The sequence below is a fragment of the Pongo pygmaeus genome, chromosome 1, assembly GCF_028885625.2.
Source record: "Pongo pygmaeus isolate AG05252 chromosome 1, NHGRI_mPonPyg2-v2.0_pri, whole genome shotgun sequence".
NCBI lineage: Eukaryota > Metazoa > Chordata > Mammalia > Primates > Hominidae > Pongo > Pongo pygmaeus.
The window spans coordinates 215,314,739-215,337,068 of NC_072373.2; the positions used below are offsets into that span (position 1 = coordinate 215,314,739).

General features: G+C 48.6%; 1 protein-coding gene across 4 annotated transcripts in view; it reads right to left on the reverse strand.

The window, feature by feature from the left end:
- The window catches only part of PLEKHM2 (pleckstrin homology and RUN domain containing M2), a 52,891-nt gene that overhangs the window by 18,402 nt on the left and 12,159 nt on the right, over window positions 1–22,330 (reverse strand). For all 4 annotated transcript variants that reach the window (XR_008492112.2, XM_063659342.1, XM_054437221.2 and 1 more), the window contains exon 2: window positions 13–119. Coding sequence is in view for 2 of the 4 variants with exons in the window: in XM_054437221.2 (XP_054293196.1) it covers window positions 13–119 (107 nt within the window). In the remaining 2 variants the exon portion in view is untranslated. The remainder of the gene's footprint in view (window positions 1–12; window positions 120–22,330) is intronic.

Consider the following 22,330-nt stretch of genomic DNA (forward strand, 5'->3'; position numbering starts at 1 on the left):
CCTCCACCTTACCCGTACAGCAGGGCGTGGTCCAGGTGCTCACACAGACGCTGTAGGACCTTGTCATGGTTCCGGATGGCAGGGGTCTCATCCTCACATGCCGCAAAATAGCTCTGCAACTGAAAGAAAAAAAAAAACCCTCCAAATCAGAAATAGATTAAGAGGAGGGCTACAAAAGTTCTGGAATCAAGAAGGTAGCTAAAAAAAATCAGTCAAATGGTGTATCCACAATGACCAACAGAGACGTCTACCTCAAACCACCCCTGTCCCAGCTGCTGCTCTGGCACTGGAGGTTCCAGCAGGCAGCAGCTGTATCTTTACAGCCCAGTCCCCAAGAGGCACCCAGTCAGCAGTCCGCACAGTGACAACTTGAGGCTGGAGAGATCCACAGTCCATGCATAGGTCTCAAGTGGTGGCAAGCTTCAGGCCAGGGCCACAGCACGGCACAACTTCAGGGGCACTATGTATAGTGCTGTCTAGATCAATGCCACACAAACCCAGAGTTGGGGCATTGATACAGAGAGCACTAGACGTATTTTCCTCCCATTGTCAACAGACCTTTAAACTTTGCTTATGTTATTTTTTTGCCCTATTGAGAAATTTTTAATTTTTAGGCAGTCAAATCTGTCCATCTTTTCCTTTATAGTTTCCCATTTTTCCCAGTCATATATTAGAAAAGTATCTTTTTTCTTTTCTTTTTGGTTGTTGCTTGTTTGTTTTATTGAGACAAAGTCTTGTTCTGTTGCCCAGGCTGGCGTGCAGTGGCATGATCTCAGCTCACTGCAGCCTCCGCCTCCTGGGTTCAAGTGATTCTCCTGCCTCAGCCTCCCAAGTAGCTGGGATTACAGGTGCCCACCACCATGCCCAGCTAATTTTTTATCTTTAATAGAGACGAGGTTTCGCCATGTTGGCCAGGCTGGTCTCAAGTTCCTGACCTCAGGTGATCCACCCACTTTGGCCTCCCAAAGTGCTGGGATTACAGGCGTGAGCCACTGTGCCCGGCCTGTTTGTTTTGAGACAGGGTCTCACTCTGTCATGCAGGCTGGAGTGCAGTGGTGTGATCACAGCTCGCTGCAGCCTCAATCTCCTGAATTCAAACAATCCTCCTTCATATCACAGTGGCCCCACTTGGAGCTACCCTCTGCATACACTAAGGGCCGATGGACTGGGGCACCTGCCCCACCAGCCTTCTTGACATGGAACACTAGAATTGCCTGCAATGCTGGATATGGATCTAGGTGCATGCAAGGCTCATGTTAAGCCCTACACCAAGAAGGACAGCACTGTTCCTGGACTGGGCTGATAAAAGGAGATTTGGACAGTAGGTGAGATGAACTGCAGCACTGTGCAAACCCCACCAGGCTGGGGAGGGCAAGGGCAGCTCCATCAGCCTACTTAAGGACAAGAAAGCCCAGATATTGGACTGAGTTCACTGTAACCGCAGTTATAGAGAGAGGGCCCCTTTCAAGCACAGCTCTAGGAGAAAAGTCTCTCCAAGTTCATGTTAGCCATATCCTGTTCTGCTACTGCCTTTCCAATGGCCAGAAGGGAGTGGAACACAAGAAAAGAGCACAGATGCCTGATCCTGATCTCAGGTTTAAGCTCTTGGGACAAACGTATTCTCAAGTGTTTTCTGGAAGCAGTGGTAGAGACGGCCACGGCAGGCAAGATACATCAACCACACCAACAAGCATGTGCTCCTAGAGAGAGGCCAACAGTTCAGCTCCCACAACAAAAACAGCCTCTCTTCCCTGCAGCCGGGAACAAGCCTGGCAGGCCTGTCAGCCAGGACAAACCTCAGTCCTGCAGGGTCTTCCCTTCCCTTCCTCCCAGAGGCAGGCAAATCAGAGCACCAGAAGGAAAGATTTCTAGAGCTGAAAGAAAGAGCCATAAGCCTGCAAAAACTGCACAATCCCTCTCAGCAACAGCTGGAAACATTATTGCACACTTCAGTATTAAGTACGACCACACTGGGGTAGAGCTTTTTTTTTTTTTTTTTTTTTCAATTTCAAAATCTGAGTAAATCTGAGATCGGAGAGCCTATAGACAGATGTTACAGCTGGAAGCATCCTTAGAGATCTAGTGCAATGTTCTCATTAAAAAACCAAAACAGGGCCGGGTGTGGTGGCTCACACCTGTAATCCCAGCACTTTGGGAAGCCAAGGCGGGTGGATCACGAGGTCAGGAGTTCAAGACCAGCCTGGCCAAGATGGTGAAACCTCATTCTCTACTAAAATACAAAAATTAGCTGGGTGTGGTGGCAGGCACCTGTAATCTCAGCTACTCAGGAGGCTGAGGAAGGAGAATTGCTTGAACCCAGGGAGCAGAGGTTGCAGTGAGCTGAGATTGTGCCACTGCACTCCAGCCTGGGCAGCAGAGTGAGACTCTGTCTCAAAAACAAAACAAAACAAAACAAAAAAACAGGGCTGGGCCGCGGTGGCTCACGCCTGTAATCCCACCACTTTGGGAGGCCGAGGCAGGTGGATCACACGGTCAGGAGATCGAGACCATCCTGGCTAACATGGTGAAACCCCATCTCTACTAAACAAAATGCAAAAAATTAGCTGGGCGTGGTGGTGGGCGCCTGTAGTCCCAGCTATTCGGGAGACTGAGGCAGGAGAATGGCATGAACCCGGGAGGCAGAGCTTGCAGTGAGCCGAGATCGTACCACTGCACTCCAGCCTGGGCAACAGAGCAAGACTCCTTCTCAAAAACAAAAAACAAAAAACCAGAATATTATTCATTCTCTTGAATTATAATTCCCACATGGAAAAGAATGTGTATATGTGTATATTTACAGAGACGAGGTTAAGTCCCTCAATATGGTTTTTAGTTAAGTGACGGACCCAGGGCTGGAACTCAGACTCCTTTCTCAGCTAAGATACCTTTAAAGAAAAATTATTCTGAAAACATTTGCTCATTGTAAAAATGGAAGCAACACAGAGGTGTGTATAAAGAATAAAGGCCCCCTTGCTCCCATTTACTATTGTCAACAGCTTGGTGTGCACGTATCCCCCCAACTCTTTTCCTGTATATACAAACCTAAGAAAAAAAGAAAAAAAAAAAAAAAAAGAAAGAAAGAAACAAGAAAAAAAGGAATGCCAGGAGTGGTGGCTCATGCCTGTAATCTCAACACTTTGGGAGGCCGGAGGCAGGAGGATCATTTGAGGCCAGGAATTTGAGACTAGCCTCAGCAACATAGCAAAACGCTGTGTCTACAAAAACAAACAAACAAAAAATTAAAAATTAGCCAGGCGTGGTGGCTCACACCTATAATCCCAGCACTTTGGGAGGCCAAGGCGGGCAAATCAGTTGAGGTCAGGAGTTTGAGACCAGCCTGGCTAACATGGTGAAACCCGTCTCTACTAAAAATACAAAAATTAGCTGGGTGTGGTGGCACATTCCTGTAATCCCAGCTACTTGGGAGGCTGAGGCAGGAGAATCGCTTGACCCCAGGAGGTGGAGGTTGCAGTGAGCCGAGATTGCACCACTGCACTCCAGCCGGGGTGAAAAATAAAAATAAAAATAAATTAGCTGGGCATGGTGGCATGCACCTATAGTCTCACCTACTTGGGAGGCTGGGTCAGGGGTCAGGGGGAGGTATCCCTTGAGCCCAGGAGTTCAAGGTTACAGTGAGCTGTAATGGCACCATTGCACTCCAGCCTGGAGCAAGAACTTGTCTCAGAAAAAAAAAAAAAAAGGAAAATAAGATCGTGCTATATTCGTTCTGAAACTTGCTTTGCCTTTAAGGTATATCTGTGTATATTTCCATGTAATTATGATGTACCATACTTCAACCACTGTTAAATATGGATATCATATCCAGTTCCTGGACATCGCACATAATATTGCAGTGACCATCGAGCGGTCCTGTGTGGATGCTTCTGTGTGGCGAGTGCTTGCAAGGGGAACTGCTGAGCCAAGGGACAAACACATTCCCAATCTGCCTGGGTCCTGCCACCTGCCCGTCTAGAATGTCTGACTGATTTACACTCCCACCATGCTGGCCAACACTGGATATAATTAGTCTAATTTTTTCCAGTCCATTTGGTGAAAAATAGTACCTGTTTTAAATTGTACTTCTCTGATTAAAAGCACAGTGGAACATCCTTATTAGCCACGTGTTTCTCTTCTTCTAGGAACTAAGTATTCACAGCCTTTGCCCAATCTTCCACTGGCTGCTTGTGTTTTTGTTGTTATTTGTTGCAGCTCTTTTTTTTTTGGAGACAGTCTTGCTCTTGTTGCCCAGGCTGGAGTGCAGTGGCATGATCTCCGCTCACTGCAACCTGCACCTCCGGGGTTCAAGCGATTCTCCTGCCTCAGCCTCCCGAGTAGCTGGGATTTACAGGCATGTGCCTCCACGCCCAGCTCATTTTGTATTTTTAGTAGAGACGGGGTTTCTCCATGTTGGTCAGGCTGGTCCTTGAACTCCCAACCTCAGATGACCCACCCGCCTCAGCCTCCCAAAGTGCTGGGATTACAGGCGTGAGCCACCGCGCCCAGCCATGTTGCAGCTCTTTAAGGATTTAACCTAATGTGTTGTTATGTATTATTTTCCCCCCATTATCAATTGACCTTTAAACTTTGCTTGTCATTTTGTTGCCCTATTGAGAAATTTTTAATTTTGATGCAGTCATATCTGCCAGTCTTTTCCTTTATAGTTTCCCATTTTTCCCAGTATAAGATTACAAAAGTGCCTTTTTTCTTTCTTTCTTTCTTTTTTTTTTTTTTTTTTGAGATGGAGCCTCGCTCTGTTGCCCAGGCTGGAGTGCACTGGCACAATCTCGGCTCACTGTAACCTGCGCCTCCCAGGTTCAGGTGATTCTCCTGCCTCAGCCTCCCAAGTAGCTTGGATCACAGGCACCTTCGACCACGCCTGGCTAATTTTTGTATTTTTTAGTAGAGATGGGGCTTTGCCGTGTTGGCCAGACTGGTCTCAAACTCCTGAGCTCAAGAGATCTGCCCACCTCAGCCTCCCAAAGTGTGGGGATTACAGGCATGAGCCACCATGGTTGGCCACAAAAGTGCCTTTTTTCTTTTAGTTTTAGGACAATTTGGTTTTGGTTTTTATGTTTAGATCTTTTTTGTTTTTTCACTGCTGGTTTTTGGTCCCCTTATGTTTTTATTTATTTTATTTTTATTTTGATAGAGACAGGGTCTCCCTATGTTGCCCAGGCTGGTCTCGAACTCCTGGGCTCAAGGGATCCTCCTGCCTTGGCCTCCCAAAATGCTAGGATTACAGGGGTGAGCCATCATGCCCGGCCAGCTTCCCTTATGTTTAGATCTTTATATATGGCATGAGGTAAGGATCCAGCTTTATATATGGCATGAGGTAAGGATCCAGTTTTACCGTGTTGGCCAGGCTGGTCTCAAACTCCAGACCTTAGGTGATCTGCTTGCCTTGGCCTCCCAAAGTGTTGGGATTACAGGCGTGAGCCACAGCACCCAGCCCTCGTATTTATTAATGTTAATTAATGGTCCAGCTCTTCCTAATCCTCTCACCTCAGCCTGCTGGGTAGCTGGAACTACAAATGCATGCCACTATGCCTGGCTGATTTGTGATGTAATATGCCCCTTTTAAAACTACTTGTTGTTGGCCTATTATATATTCCTGTGCTGGTCCTCCATTTAAAATTTTCACTTTATTCAGCATTTTGGTATGGGCAGAACAAGTCCACCCCAGCCCCCTCAACATTCTTTTTCAAAACTGTTTTGGTAGCTGGGTGCAGTGGCTTACACCTGTAATCCCAGCACTTTGGGAGGCCAAAGCAGGCGGATCACCTGAGGTCAGGAGTTCGAGACCAGCCTGGCCAACATGGTAAAACTCTGTCTGTACTAAAAAAAAATACAAAAATTAGCCAGGCATGGTGGCCTATGCCTGTAATCCCAGCTACTCGGGAGGCTGAGGCAGGAGAATTGCTTGAACTTGGGAGGTGGAGGTTGCAGTGAGCCGAGATCATGCCACTGCACTCCAACCTGGGCAGCCCAGTGAGACTCCGTTTCAAACAACAACAACAACAACAACAAAACTGTTTTGGCTGTTCTAGTACATTATTTTAATCAAATTTCACTACAATTTTCTTCTGGATTTGTACTAGAATATTTTTTTTTTTTTTTTTTTTTTTTTGTTTCTGAGATGGAGTCTCGCTCTGTCGCCCAGGCTGGAGTGCAGTGGCGCGATCTCAGCTCACTGCAAGCTCCGCCTCCTGGGTTCACGCCATTCTCCTGCCTCAGCCTCCTGAGTAGCTGGGACTACAGGAGCCCGCCACCATGCCCGGCTAATTTTTTGTATTTTTTTAAGTGGAGATGGGGTTTCACTGTGTTAGCCAGGATGGTCTCGATCTCCTAACCTCGTGATCTGCCCATCTCGGCCTCCAAAGTGCTAGGATTACAGGCATGAGCCACCGCGCCCGGCTTGTACTAGAATTATACTGAATCCAGAGATCATTTGGAGGAGGAAATAATATTGCAATATTGAGTCTTCCTATCCAGGAACATGGAGTCTTTTCCCCATTTATTCAGGTCTTCTTTTACATCCTTTGGTAATTTTTATAGCTTTCTTTAGGTATGTCCTGCCCATTTACTTCAAGGTGGCTTGCATATCTACACATGGTATTATGAGTTAGGAAGCAATCTGTGCCTTGAAACAATTTCTGCAAAAAGTACAGTACAAAGAGTGTATATGCCACGGTGGTGGAGAAAGAAGGCTCTGTAGGCAGGAAACCCGGGTCCAAAGTGTTGCTCTGCGACTACAGAGGTGGGCACCTTTGGCAGATCACTTAACTCTCTAACCCTCATTTTTTCTCATCTGCAAAATGGGTTATAAAACGACTATTTAGACCTGAGCTGTCCAATACAGTAGTCACTAGCCACATGTGGCTATTTAAAGACTTTGGGAGCTGGGCAGCAAAGCACATAAAGGTAAACAAACAGCAGTGGCACTCTCTTAGCTGTAATGAGGCCACAGCTGGTAACCACCTCCCTCCCGCTCCAGTAAGATCAGAAGGCTCTGAAAGAACAGAAGTGGAAGGAAAGCAAACATCGAAGAAATAAGGACCCCAGAACAGAATTAATGGGGTGAGTATAACAAATATAACCCAGCCTGGAAGCACAATCCTCATCTTTTATGCCAAATTACTCTTTGGTTGCACTCAATACCTGCTGGTAGAGCTAATAACCCACTACAATTAGGGCTGTAATTTATTGAGTGCACACTCTGTGCATCAGGACAGTGGCAGAGCTGTTAAGAGTGTGGATTCTGGAGTCGGACAACTTGGTTTGAATGCTGACTCTGCTACTCATTCACTGTATGACCTTGGGCAAGTTACCTAACCTCTCGAAACTCGTTTTTCTTGTCTGTAAAATGGGCTTAGTAATAGGACCCTCCCTATAGGTTGCCATGAGGGTTCATAATGCTTACACTGTGTTTATCAAGTACATGATACATCATAAACACTTAACAAATGTTAGCAGCTATGATGACGATGACACACTTTTCAAACGTAATGTAATCACCACCGCAACCCCGTAAGTAGGTCACAGAGCTAGTAAGGGGCAGAGACAGATTTTAAACCCAGGTCTTTTCATCAAACCTGGGTTGGAGGTCCCTGAATGAATAATGTATGTAAAATGTTAGACTCTAGCCAGGCATGGTGGCTCACGAGTATAATTCCAGCTCTTTGGGAGGCCAATGAAGGAGGATCATTAGAGGCCAGGAGTTTGAGACCAGCCTGGGCAATATAGCAAGACCCCATCTCTATTTTAAAAAATTTTTTGTAAAGTTAGACTCTATTTAAATCCCCTCCTAATACGTTTTAGGGGAACCCAAGAAAGAAAAATGCCGTTCCGGGCCAGGCGTGATGGCTCACGCCTGTAATCCCAGCACTTTGGGAGGCCGAGGCAGGTGGATCACGAGGTCAAGAGATCGAGACCATTCTGGCCAACATGGTGAAACCCCATCTCTACTAAAAATACAAAAATTAGCTGGGCGTGGTGGTGTGCACCTGTAGTCCCAGCTACTCGGGAGGCTGAGGCAGAAGAATTGCTTGAACCTGGGAGGTGGAGGTTGCAGTGAGCTGAGAATGTGCCACTGCACTCCAGCCTGGCGACAGAGCGAGACTCCATTAAAAAAAAAAGAAAAAGAAAAATGCAGTTCCCGCTCTTTTAAATCATGAGAACTGGCCAGGTGCAGTGACTCATGCTGGTAATCCCAGCACTTTAGGAGGGCGAGGCAGGCAGATCACTTGAGGTCAGGAGTTCAAGACCAGCCAGGCCAACACAGTGAAACCCCATCTCTACTAAAAATACAAAAATTAGCTGGGAATAGTGGTGGGTGCCTGTAATCTCAGCTACTCGGGAGGCTGAGGCAGGAGAATCACTTGAACCTAGGGGGTGGAGGTCACAGTGACCTGAGATTGCATCACTGCACTCCAGCCTAGATGACAAGAGCGAGACTCCATCTCAAAAAAATGTAAATATAAATATAAACTATGAGAACTAAAAGCCCATGGTACACATGAGCTCAGAGTCTTCTCCACTTCTGCTTCTTGGAAGACAGACCAAGGAGAGTGGCCAGGGTGGCTTCTCTACCAACAGCTCTTGCTGGTATGCTCTCCGTCCTTTGGCCCCACACTGGCATCTCCCGAGTGAGGATGTGTCTTGTTCAGTTTTAAAAAAAAGCTGCAGCTGCTCCAGGAGGGGCTTTCCCCACTTCTGGGAAGAAGTTCATCCTGCTGATCAGACTGCCAAGTGGTTCTGAGTGTTTCCTTTCTGTTCATGTGGATTTTGGGGAAAGGCAGAAAATCTCAGAATTCGTGGGAGTCTAGGGCAGGGTGGCTAGGGGACCACCTCCAAGTTTTGTGTGTAAAGTTTTATTGGAACACAGCCACTCCCATCAGCTCACGTGTCACCTGTGGCTGCTTTTGTGCTATGATGGCAAGTGGAGCAGTGTTTTTAGAAACAGGTCTCACTTTGTTGCACAGGCTGGAGTGCAGTAGTGCAATCACAGCTCACTGCAGCCTCAACCTACCAGGCTCAGGTGATCCTCCCAGCTCAGCCTCCCAAATAGCTGAGACTACAGGTATGTACCACCACACCTGGCTAATTTTTTTTTGTGTGTGTGTGGTATTTTTTTGTAGAGATGGAGTTTTGCTATGTTGTCTAGGCTATGTTGTCTAGGCTGGTCTTAAACTCCTGCGCTCAAGTGATCCTCCTGCCTCAGCCTCTCAAATTCTAGGGATTACAGGTATGAGCCATGGCACCCAGCCCAAAGCCTACACTTTAAGCACTCTTTTTTTTTTTTTTTTTTTTTTGAGACGGAGTCTCTCTCAGAGACCACATGGCCTGTACAGCCTGAACTATTTAGCACCTGGCTCTTTACAGAAGAAGCATGCTGGCCCTCGGTCTGGAGCCTGGAGCAGAGGTGGCAAGGAATGCACACTTGTGATAGGCTCGGCTGAGGAGCTGCCTCTTGCTCAAAGCTCAGTTCAGCAGTGGCCAGAAGGGGAGACTCAAGCCGTGAAGGGTCACATATTTCAACACACAGTTACTGAGCACCTGCTATGTACATATCAGACACGGTGGCAGAGATAAATTAGTGCAAATATATAATATAGCATCAGGGAGTAGTAAGTGCTATAAAAAAAATGAAGCAGGGTGTGGAAATCTGTTATAAATACGGAGCCCCCGGAGGGAAAAAAATAAATACAGAAGCCGGGCACAGTGGCTCACGCCTGTAATGCCAGCACTTTGGGAGGCTGAGGCAGGTGGATCACCTGAGGTTAAGAGTTCGAGACCAGCCTGACCAACGTGGTGAAACCCTGTCTCTATTTAAAATACAAAAAATTAGCCGGGCACGGTGGCGCATACCTGCCCAGCTACTCAGGAGGCTGAGGCAGGAGAATCGCTTGAACCTGGGAGGCAGAGGTTGCAGTGAGCCGAGATCATGCCACTGCACTCCAGCCTGGGTAACAAGAGCAAAACTCCAACTCAAAAAATAATAATAAAAACAAACAAACAAAGAAACAAACAAATAAGGAGCCAAGAAGATCTCCCTGAGGAAATGGCTATTGTGGCATCCGGGGGGAAAGGATTCCGGTTAGAGGAACAGCAGGGGCAACAGTGAGGAGCCTGGTGTGGCTGGCGCTCAGGGAGTGAGGGGGTGAGCAGCATGAGATGAGGTCAAGAATGCAGCTGAGGGCCGGATCATGCACAGCCACACAGGCCGTGCAAGGGGCTTTGTGTTTCATTACCAGTTTGATGGGAAGCTGTTGGCAGGTTGAGAACGGGGAAGTACATAACCCGATGTCACTATTACGAAGCTTCTTGCTTGTTTTTTGAGACAAGGTCTTGCTCTGTCACCCAGGCTGGAGTGCAATGGCGCGATCTTGGCTCACTGCAGCCTCTGCCTCAATCGATCCTCCCACTTCAGCCTCCCGAGTAGCTGGGACTGCAGGCATGCGACACCACAGCAGGCTAGTTTTTCTATTTTTTGTAGAGATGGGGTCTCATCATGTTGCCCAGATTGGTCTTGAACTCCTGGGTCAAGCAATCCACCCACCTCGGCCTCCCAAAGTGCTGGTATTACAGGCGTGAGCCACCATATCCGGCCTTGCCATAGTTTCTGTATGGTGAGTAGACAGACTGTGAAAGGCCAGGGTGGAGGCAGAGGTTGGTTAGGAGGCTAGCAGCCCCGACAATGGGAAAATGGGGGCTGGGAGCTGGCTACAGTGTAGAGGACAGGAGAAGGGGTCAGATGCAGGGTCTGAAGGCAGAGCCGCAGGGATTTAGCAATGGATTAAATGTGGGGCATGAGGGAAAGGGAGGAGCCAGCAACAGTTCTGAGGTATGGTCTGAGCAGGTGAACAGCAGCCGTTTCTGGATCGGTGGAGTTCAGCTCTGGCATAAGTTCAGAACACCTATCCGACATCTATGTGGAGGCCGGGCACAGTGGCTCACGCCTGTAATCCCAGCGCTTTGGGAGGCGAGGTGGGTGGATCGCCTGAGCTCAGGAGTTCGAGACCAGCCTGGGCAACATGGCAAAACCCTACCTCCAGCAAAAATACAAAAAATTAGTTGGACATGATGGCACAATACACCTGTAGTCCCAGCTACTTGGGAGGCTGAAGTAGGAGAATCGCTTGAGTCTGGGAGTTAGAGGTTGCAGTGAGCCAAGATTGCACCACCGCACTCCAACTAGGTGATAGAGTGAGACCCCATCTCAGGAAAAAAAAAAAAAAAAAAAAAAGATATCTACGTGGAGACATCAAGGACACAGCTGTGGAAATGGATCTGAAGTTCAGGGGGAGGTGGGCGCCGCCAGCCACTGAAAGCCGTGAGTGTGCAGCAGGAGGAACGTCTGAGTACTGAGCCGCCAGGGCTACGTTAGACCAGGGGTCCTCACCCACGCAGCCCAACAATGCCCAGGCCCCTTTCCAGACCAATGACATCAGAAACTCTGGAGTCAGGGCACAGGAAGCAGCACTGCAACACTCCAGGTAATCCTGATGCCTGGCCCGGGCTAGGATCACTGTCTTAGACCACGAAGGCACAGCCAGTGAGGTGGGCAGAAAACGTGGGCAGTGTGTGCTCCAGAAGCCAAGTGAGGAAAGTTTCCCAAGGGCAGGTGTGGTCAGTCGCCAGGGTCATGGCAGCAGGGGCCTAAAAGGGAGGTGCTGGGACCCTGAGGAAAGCACATGGGCACAGGGGCAGGGGCAGGGGCAGCAGCCTGATGGGCGCTCATCACAGAGGGCAGGAGCTTGCGTGGATCCCGCATCAGCAAATGAGGCATTTAAACATGACAGTGATGAGGCAGCTGGAACTCGAAACAGCAAATATTTGATGATATTGAGGAAAAGTTATTGTGAATTTTTTGTAATATTGGGTCATGTGAGAAAAGAATCCTCATTTTTTAACAATACGTACTGAAATATTTATGGATGTCTGGAAATCTGTTTCAAAATAATAGAGGGCTGGTGGTATAGACTGTCCGGTGATGATAAGAGCTGAACATGCGGCTTCGGTATGCCATTCTGCCTATTTTGGGTCAGAAGAGGGGGTGAGGGAAGTGGAAGAAGAGAGATGAAGAGGAAGGAAGGAAGGAAGGGAGGGAGGGACGGAGGGAGTCGGGCAGGAAAACCAGAGTAGAGTAAAGAAATAATGTCCTTGCCCAGGAAAGACAGGATGGGACCCCTCTGGCCACAAAGGAGAGTCCACAAGCAGGTGGGCCAGCATGCTCCGGGCTGGGGGGATGAAAAAGTTGTCATCAGAAGAAAATTCAAAAGTAAGCAAGGTCGGCTGAGAATGAAGACAGAGATTCAGATTTAAGGTAATTTTTTTAACACGGTGGTTCCCTAAGGTCCACGGACTCTGAGGCCTCTGTCTCAAAGGTATGTTCCCAGACCACACTCTAGACCTGCTCAGCTGCTCTCCTGTCCCTGCTGCTGATTTTTCGGTTGTGCTCAGGCACCAGGGCCGGGAAGAGCTGGCTCAGCTCATCCCAGACTCTCCCAAAGCCAGGAGCACGGGGCTCCCAGGCGCTCTGGGAAGGCTGGGCGTCACAAGACTGCTTCGGGGAAGTGTGGGTGGTACACTCCAACAAGCCAAGAAATGCCTGACTCAGAGAATTTTAATCAGGGTGAGCCCCACTCTCTGCTCTGAGCTGCCACAGCCCAGCCTTCTCTGTCCCGTCTCTCTCTGATCTTCATACACCCACAAAACAATTTCTAGTACTATGGTTGATACGAAGAAATCCTTCCAGATTGGTCTCTAATAATTAACTCAAAGGTGGCTGTGAAAGATGATAAACAGCCAAATGAACATAAGACAGTTCCAAGTGACATCCTTCCTTTCTTCCTCGTCAGACGAGGTCAAAAAGAGGCTGCAACCCTGCCCAGCCCAAAAGAGGGGCGATCTGGATTCTAACTCTGCTGTCAACTCGCAGGCTATACTAGGGGAGCAGGGGGTCACACTTCCCTATTTACAGAGCAGGATAAAAACCCCTGCTCCAACAACATCAGGAGAGGCTGGACAGATGGCTGTAAGCGTGCCTGTTTAATTGCCTGGCCACCGTGGGGCTCCACCACTGCGCCTGCCCCACCCCTGCTCAGCCACTGCAGACAGACCTAAGGATACCTAAGAAACCTTGCCCGGCCCGGCCTGGTGGGTACGACTCTCCTGTGATGCCCAGGGAGAAGGCCGCCAGGTAACAGCAGCCTCCCTGTGGGCTCCATGGAGACCAAACGTTATTTACACAACAGTGTTTGGAAGAGCCTCAGCAGGACAGGTCTAGGAGGTGGAAATCCAAAAGCAGAACAGACCCCACCTGAGGGCTGGGCGCTGTGGCTCATGTCTGTAATTCCAGCACTTTGGGAGGCTGAGTCAGCGGGAGTATTGCTTGAAGCCAGGAGTTTGAGACCAGCTGGGCAATATAGCAAGACCCTGTCTCTAACAACTTTTTTTTTTTTTTTAAAGTTAGCTGGGCATGGTGGTGCATGCCTGTAGTCCCAGCTACTCGGAAGGCTAAGGCAGGAGGATCGCTTGAGCCCAGGAGCTGGAGGCTGCAATGTGCCATGATCACACGTCTGTACTCCAGCCTGGGCAATAGAGTGAGACCCTGCCTCAAAAAAAAAAAAAAAAAAAAAAAAAAGGCTGGGCACGGTGGCTTATGCCTGTAATCCCAGCACTTTGGGAGGCCAAGGCGGAGCGATCACTTGAGGTCAGGGGTTCGAGACCAGCATGACCAATATGATGAAACCCCATCTCTACTAAAAATACAAAAATTAGCTGGGCATGGTGGTGCACATGCCTGTAATCCCAGCTACTTGGGAGGCTGAGGCAAAAGAATTGCTTGAACCTGGGAGGCGGAGGTTACAGTGAGCTGAGATTGTGCCACTGCACTCCAGCCTGGGCGACAGAGCAAGGCTACATCTCAAAAAAAAAAAAAAAAAAAAAACCCACCTGAAGAATGGTGGATTACCACCCACCTCACCTCCAATCACCTCTTTTAAGGATTACATCCACGATGGCCATAGCTAAATAAGCTCATCTCAACCTCCAAGCCAGACTGCACTGCAGGGGCCCTCTTGGCCCACTGAGTCCTGGAGGCTGCCCCTCACATGGCGATGCTGTAGGTACAAGGTGGGTGAGGACGTGTCCCATGGAAAGTGACATGCCACTGCCCACCTTGCGTCTGGGAATTCTACTCACAGCATGGTCACTGGTTGGGCGAACTGCCCCTCTGGTCTCACAGACATTCCTCCCTTACAAGGCAGATCCCCAGAGGAAAGGTGGAGCTCAAGCTACCTGCTGTCATTTACCTTTGGGGGACCCGTCCGTATCAGTGACAGCTGCAGAAGGGCCATGTGGTTGCAACTACTGAATGTCCCTTCAGGGAGGCCACCATAACAACCGCCCCCCCCTGAGCTTGCATCAGCAGCAGTTTGCTCCAGCTTCAGGCACAGCCTCTTCTGAATGTAAGGGAAGGGCCAGTGCTCACCACCCATCCCCTCAGAAAGACACAGGGAGCAGAAAATAAACAAACAAGTGAGGCAGGCAGGCTGGGGTCTTTTTTTTTTTTTGAGACGGAGTCTCGCTCTGTCGCCCAGGCTGGAGTGCAATGGCGCGATCTCGGCTCACTGCAAGCTCTGCCTCCCGGGTTCACGCCATTCTCCTGCCTCAGCCTCCTGAGCAGCTGGGACTACAGGCGCCCGCCACCACGTCCAGCTAATTTTTTTGTATTTTTAGTAGAGACGGGGTTTCACTGTGTTAGCCAGGATGGTCACGATCTCCTGACCTCGTGATCCACCCGTCTCGGCCTCCCAAAGTGCTGGCATTACAGGCGTGAGCCACCGTGCCCGGCCAGCTGGGGTATTTTAAGTCTTAGCCAAGCTTCCTAAGACTAATAATACCTTTTTTTTTTCTTTTTTCTTTTTTCGAGATGGAGTTGTGCTCTTGTTGCCCAGGCTGGAATGCAATGGCAAGATCTTGGCTCACTGCAACCTCCGCCTCCCAGGTTCAGCCAATTCTCCTGCCTTAGCTTCCCGAGTAGTTGGGATTACAGGCACCCGCCACCATGCCCGGCTAATTTTTTGTATTTTTAGTAGAGATGGGGTTTCACCATATTGGTCAGGCTGGTCTCGAACTCCTGACCTCAGATGATCCACCTACCTCGGCCTCCCCAAGTGCTGGGATTACAGGCGTGAGCCACCACGCCCAGTTAATAACATATCCCCCCCGACTTTTTTTTTTTTTTTTTTTTTGAGACAGAGTTTCGCTCTTGTTGCCCAGGCTGGATTGCAATGGCATGATCTCAGCTCACTGCAACCTCCGCCTCCTGGGTTCGAGTGATTCTCCTGCCTCAGCCTCCTGAGTAGCTAGGATTACAGGCGCCCGCCACCAGCATGGCTAATTGTTTTGTATTTTTAGTAGAGACAGGTTTTCACCATCTTGGCCAGGATGGTCCTGAACTCCTGACCTCATGACCCACCTGCCTCGGCCTCCCAAAGTGCTGGGATTACAGGCGTGAGCCACCACGCCCGGCTAGTAAACCCCATTTTCATGTGATCCAAGGAATAAATCACCACTGCCAGCAGCACTTCTGTAGAGACTCTCCCCTGCGATCTAAGACAAGGCTGGGTGCTGGCCAGGGCTGAGGAATTTAATTATCAAAGAGCAGAAGAGCCCTTAGAAACCATTTGGTTAGGAAGCAGAGTTTCCTGGGGCCTCCCATTCAGTAAGAATGTCCTGCCCTGTGCAGAAGGGTGTGTGAAGGGAGTTGGAGTTAAGGAGAGGGAGAAGTTATCAGTGAATGAAACTGACTACTGAATGTAATGAAAATCAGAAAAATAATCACTTAGCCACAACCCTCACTTTATAGGCAGGGAGACCAGAGCCCAGGGAGACAGGGGCACTTCCTGCACACCCTAGCTTTGGCCATCGTCCTACCACTGTACTGCAGAGTCTTGGCCAGGTGTGCTCACGCACAGGGGTAGCTACTTCTGGAGCTCCTTCTGCTTCATCCCACCTGGAGATAAAGCAGTCGGGACATCAGCTGTCACCACCCAGAAGTGCTCATCCCAGCCTGGTTGACAGAGTGAGACCCTGTCTCTAAAAATAAAATTTAAAAAAAAACAAAAAACTGAGGAGGGCAGAGCAGCAGGGACCATGGGCCATCCCCAGGGCTTCAGCGACAGGGCTCTGCAGGATTTAGGGGACCACGTCAGGAATGTCCCAGTTGCTTCCCTCCTAGACAACATGAGATGTCAACAGAGGCTTCAGCTGCTGGGTGTCTGCCACTTCACCAGCCCCAGGGAACCGCAATGCTTCTGATGTACACTGCTAATTTTATTTTTGTTGTTTTTTTTTTTGAGATGGGGGCTCACTGTGTTGCCCAAGCTGGAGTGCAGTGGCTCATCACAGGCACAATCATAGTGCACTACAGTCTCGAACTCTTGGGCTCAAGCAATCCTTCCACCTCAGCCTTCCATGTAGCTGGGACTATAGGCGCACACCACCACGCCCAGCCTACTCTCCTAGATTAATATATTTTTGTAATATAATAATAGAGATGGGGTCTCACTATATTGCCCAGGCCGGTCTTGAACTCCTGGGCTCAAGCGATCCTCCCACCTCATCACCATACCCGGCCCACTCTCCTATTTATTTATTTTAATAATAGAGATGTGGTAAAGACACATGCACACGGATGTTTATTGTGGCATTATTCACAATAGCAAAGACTTGGAACCAACCCAAATGTCCATCAATGATAGACTGGATTAAGAAAATGTGGCATATATACACCATGGAATAGTATGCAGCCACAAAAAAGGATGAGTTCATGTCCTTTGCAGGGACATGGATGAAGCTGGAAGCCATCATTCTGAGCAAACTATCACAAGGACAGAAAACCAAACACTGCATGTTCTCATTCATAGGTGGGAACTGAACAATGAGAACACTTGGACACAGGGCGGGGAACATCACACACCGGGGCCCGTCGTGGGGTGGGGGGAGGGGAGGGATAGCATTAGGAGAAATACCTAATGTAAATGACGAGTTAATGGGTGCAGCAAACCAACATGGCACATGTACACCTACGTAACAAACCTGCACATTGTGCACATGTACCCTAGAAATTAAAGTATAAAATAATAATAACAATAAAATAATAGAGATGGGGTCTCACTATATTGCCCAGGCTGGTCTCAAACTCCTAGGCTCAAGTGATCCTCCTGCCTTGGCCTCCTAAAATCCTGGGATTACAGGCATGAGCCACTGTGTCAAGCCTACTCTCCTAATTTTAAAATCCTTCACCTGAGGTTCCATTGCACCATAGCCTGGAAAATATTTCATTCTCAATGGCAATCAAATTATAGTGAATTATAGAGCAAGAAAGCCCAGAAATCACCCCTGCATAAGAACCAATCAGAGATCTTGCAATTCAAAAACAATGAGGCTAGTTGCTCTATATGAAAAATGTTTAAAAAAAAAAAAAATGTTGGCCAGGCACAGCGGCTCACACCTATAATCCCAGCACTCTGAGAGGCTGAGGTGGGTGGATCACCTGAGGTTAGGAGTTTGAGACCAGCCTGGCTAACATGGTGAAACCCCGTCTCTACTAAATCTACAAAAAATTAGCCAGGTGTGGTGGTGCACACCTGTAATCCCAGCTACTTGGGAGGCTGAGACAGGAGAATCGCTTGAACCCAGGAGGCAGAGGTTACAGTGAGCCAAGATTGCACCATTGCACTCCAGCCTGGACATCAGAGCAAGACTATGTCAAAAAAAAAAAAAAAAAAAAAGAAAGAAAGAAAGAGAGAAAAAGAAAGAAAGAAGAAAGAAAGAAAAAGAAAAATGCTGTTGGCCGGGAGTGGTGGCTCACACCTATAATCCCAGCACTTTGGGAGCCCAAGGCAAGAAGTTCGCTTGAGCCCAGGAGTTCAAGACCAGCCAGGGCAACATAGCAAGACCCCTGTCCCTACAAAATACTAAAAAATTAGCCAGGCCTGGTGGCACGCACCTATAGTCTCAACTACTTGGGATGATGAGGCGGGAGGATTGCTTTAGCCCAGGAGCTTGAGGCTGCAGGGAGTTATGGTTGTGTACTGCAGCCTAGGTGACAGAGCAAGACCCTGTCTCTAAAAATAAAAAATAAAAATAATATTAAAAAGAAAAATGCTGTCCTTCAGCGATGTCTTAGAAGGGCAGTCAATGCCCCTAGCCAGGAAGGGCGTGTGCCCAGACTGGGTGGCATCCTGGGTCTGGTAAAGTCCCCCAATGTGTAGAGCTGTCATAAAGGGTTTATCCACCATGGGACTGCATCGATCTTTAAGCAAGTTTGGTGAAATCAATGCTTCTTAACCATTCATTTGCCACTAAATACAGCAGCCAATTGCACAAGTTTCTTTGCCCACCTCCGAAATTACTGCTCATTAGTCCTTCTGCTGGAGAGTTGGTAGGCTCTCTGCTTTACTGGCAGCTCTATTGAAAGATATGCAGGGGGTGACCAGCCTGGGCAACATGGCGAGACCCTGTCTCTACTAAATGTACAAAAAAAAAAAAAATTAGCTGGGCATGGTGGCATACACCTGTAGTCCCAGCTACTTGGTAGGCAGAGGCTGCGGTAGCTGCGATTGCACTACTGCATCCCAGTCTGGGTGACAGAGTGAGACCCTGTCTCAATAAAAAGAAAGACATGCAGGGGGAAAGCTGGAAAAAAGCAGGTACTTGAATTATCTGTGCATTTCATTTTTCTGTGGATTTCATTTTTCTGTGCTTTCTTTGTGGTGTAGGAAAAATGACAGCTGAAAGTGGCTAGCCTACTTGGGCACAGATCTCTAGCATAATCGACAGAACATGGTTTCCAAAAGCAGCTAAATGCTTCCTCTTCCTGGAAGGGGAGTGTGCAAGCCTCAAGGTACTATGATTCCTCTGGCTCAGAACTCAGCACAGGGATTGACTTCTTATGGAGGGACCGAGGACTCCTCTTAAGGTGGGGAGAAAACTGCTAAGAGGTTCTGCCAAGGGGCCCCTCAGTGAACACCAGAGACCTAGAAGCCAGTCAATGGCCTGAAAAACAGAGTGCACACGATTCTACTCCATTCTTCTACTGCTGGGACGGAAGCAGGAGCTGGCAGAGACCCTGAGCTCGGTTTTCTGAGCTCTGCACGCTCAGTGTTGTGTGTGGCACTGGCGGAGGAAAAGGGAGTTTTTCAAAGCCTCGTTTTAACCAGGCTTTCAAAGCACAGAAGCTTCAGCTGGCATGTTCATCTTTTACTTCCCTTTTCCTCTCCTGTGCCTACAACACCACCTCATGAGTGCCTCCCCCACCCAGACAACCCAAGTATGGCCGAGAGAAATGCTCACCCTGTCACTGTCTAAATCACAATGTTAGGCTGGGGGATCCTGCGGGGACCCCTGCTGCCATTCCAAGGCCCGTGCAATACAGTCAGATATTCTACAGGCTGAAAACGTAAATACAAGGCTAGAAAGCATGATGGAGCTTCCTGGATTACAAATCCATAGTGGATAGTAAAGGACATTAGGGAGGACTTGGGGTGTACACCTATCCCACTGCAATTTGTTTGATGTCTGTCTCCTCTTCCAGAATATCTGCCCTACGGGGGAAGGAGCTTGGTAGGATTTGCTCACTGTTGATTCCTATGACTAGAAGAGTGCTCAGCACATAATACTCACTCAACAAATATTTGTGCCCAGGTGCGGTGGCTCACGCCTGTAATCCCAACACTTTGGGAGGCCGGGGTGGGTGGATCACCTGAGGTCAGGAGTTCAAGACCAGCCTGACCAATATGATGAAACCCCGTCTCTACTAAAAATACAAAAATTAGCCGGGCGTGGTGGCGGGCACCTATAATCCCAGCTACTCGGGAGGCTGAGACAGGAGAATTGCTTGAACCCAGGAGGCGGAGGTTGCAGTGAGCCAAGATTGCGCCACTGTACTCTAAGCCTGGGCAAGAAGAGCAAAACTCCGTCTCAAAACAAAACAATAAAAACAAATATTTGTTAGATGGCTTTATGGAGGACTGGCCCCCAGACTGACCCCTGGGGACGTGTTGTCTGTTACTTCAAGACCAACACCATGGAGAAGGAAAAGGGTCAGAGAAATGGAAAGAGCAAGAGCCAGAAAATGGTTCGAATCCCAGCCCTGCTCCTTGTGAGCTTAATAACCTCTGGCGGTTTACTTCTCTAAACTCCATTCCCTCATGTGTTAAACAGGCATTGGGTGGGTGTGGTGGCTCATGCCTGTAATCCCAGCACTTTGGGAAGCCAAGGTGGAGAATAGCTCGAGCCCAGGAGTTTCAGAGCAGCCTAGGCAACATGGCAAAACTCCATCTCTACAAAAAAAAAAAAAAAAATAGAAAAAATTAGTTGGACGTGGTGGTGCACACCTGTAGTACCAGCTATTCAGGAGGGCTGAGGTAGGAGGATTACTTGATCCCAGGAGGTCGAGGCTGCAGTGAGCTGAGATCACACCACTGCACTCCACCCTGGGTGACAGAGCGAGACCCTGTCTCAAAAAACAAACCCCAAGGCCGGGTGCGGTGGCTCACACCTGTAATCCCAGCACTTTGGGAGGCCAAGGCGGGCAGATCACCTGAGTTGGAGACCAGCCTGGCCAACATGGTGAAACCCCATCACTACCAAAAATACAAAAATTAGCCAGGCGTGGTGATGGGCATCTGTAATCCCAGCTACTTGGGAGGCTGAGGCAGGAGAATTGTTTGAACCTGGGAGGCAGAGGCTGCACAGAGCTGAGATGGCACCACTGCACTCCAGCCTGGTGACAGAGCAAAACTCTGTCCAAAAAAACCCCAAAAAACCCAAAGTGCCCCGACATCATGGGCCACTGACCCAGGAAACACACGTAAACATGCCAACTGCAGGGCCTGGCATGTAACAGGTGCCGAATAAACTAAACATTAAGGATTCAGGTGGTTTTCTTTCTCCCCTTCCTCTCGACATGTCCAGGACTCTCCTGCCCCAGCAATCTGTGAATACCAAACACAACTCGGAGCAAAAGTGTCAACAATGAAGGTTGATTACCCTCAAAAATTAAGTTTGGAGATTTTTGTGTATTTCAAGCATGCATCAGTTCCTTCCTTGTACTCGCATAATATTGGGTTTTTCAGAATCTGTTAGTTCCAACTGTTAAATACAGTTATCTGGGGAGGAAGGGAATTATAAGAAACTAATACCTTCTTCCTTATGTATTTGTGCAATGTTTGTAGACACTTACAGGCAAAGGAGGAAAAGATAAATTACAAGTACACAGCACGAGGCCAGGTGCAGTGGCTCATGCCTGTAAGCCCAGGACTTTGGGAAGCCAAGGCAGGTGGATCACTTGAGGTCAGGAGTTCAAGACCAGCCTGGCCAATATGATGAAACCCCATCTCTACTAAAAATACAAAAACTAGCCCAACGTGGTGGTGCCTGCCTGTAATCCCAGCTACTTGGGAGGCTGAGGCAGGAGAATCACTTGACCCCGGGAGGTGAAGGTTGCAGTGAGCAGAGATCACGCCACTGCCCTCTAGCCTGGGCAACAGAGTGAGACTCTGTCTCAAAAAAACAAAAAACAAAACAAAATACACAGCATGGAGGAGAATATCTGTTTAGAGGGCCACCTGCTTCACTGGCAAGAGGTCAGGAGAAGCTCTCAGGACGCTGGATGGTTTCAATCACTGATAGATCAATGGCCTAAACTTTAATCTCCCACAGAAAGGACTCTCCCAGAAATCATCCTTATTCACCTGCCTCAAATGGAAGTTCTAGGACATTTACACCTTGAATGAGCAACACCAAGGAGGACAGGGCTGGAAAGGAGACTTCACCCAAACCAACCGGCCCTGCTGCCTGGTTTAGACTCTCAAGGAGGAGAGCTCGGGGCCCAGAGTTGTTTATTCTCTGTTGCATGGCAGTTCCCAGATCCCAGGCTGAGAAGAAACCTGTTTGTTTGTTTGTTTTTTGTGTTTTTTTTGAGATGAAGTCTCACTCTGTCGCTCAGGCTAGAGTGCAGTAGCGCAATCTTGGCTCACTGCAACCTCCACCTCCTGGGTTCAAGAGATTCTCCTGCCTCAGCCTCCTGAGATGGGATTACATGCATACGCCACCATGCCCAGTTAATTTTTGTATTTTTAGTAGAGACGGGGTTTCACCACGTTGGCCAGGCTGGTCTCAAACTCCTGACCTTGTGATCGGCCCGCCTGGGTCTCCCAAAGTGCTGGGATTACAGGCATGAGCCACCACACCTGGCCAAGAAACCTGTTTTATCAGCAGAGGTGGCAACCCGGAGAGCTTTCTGTCATGAGAAAAG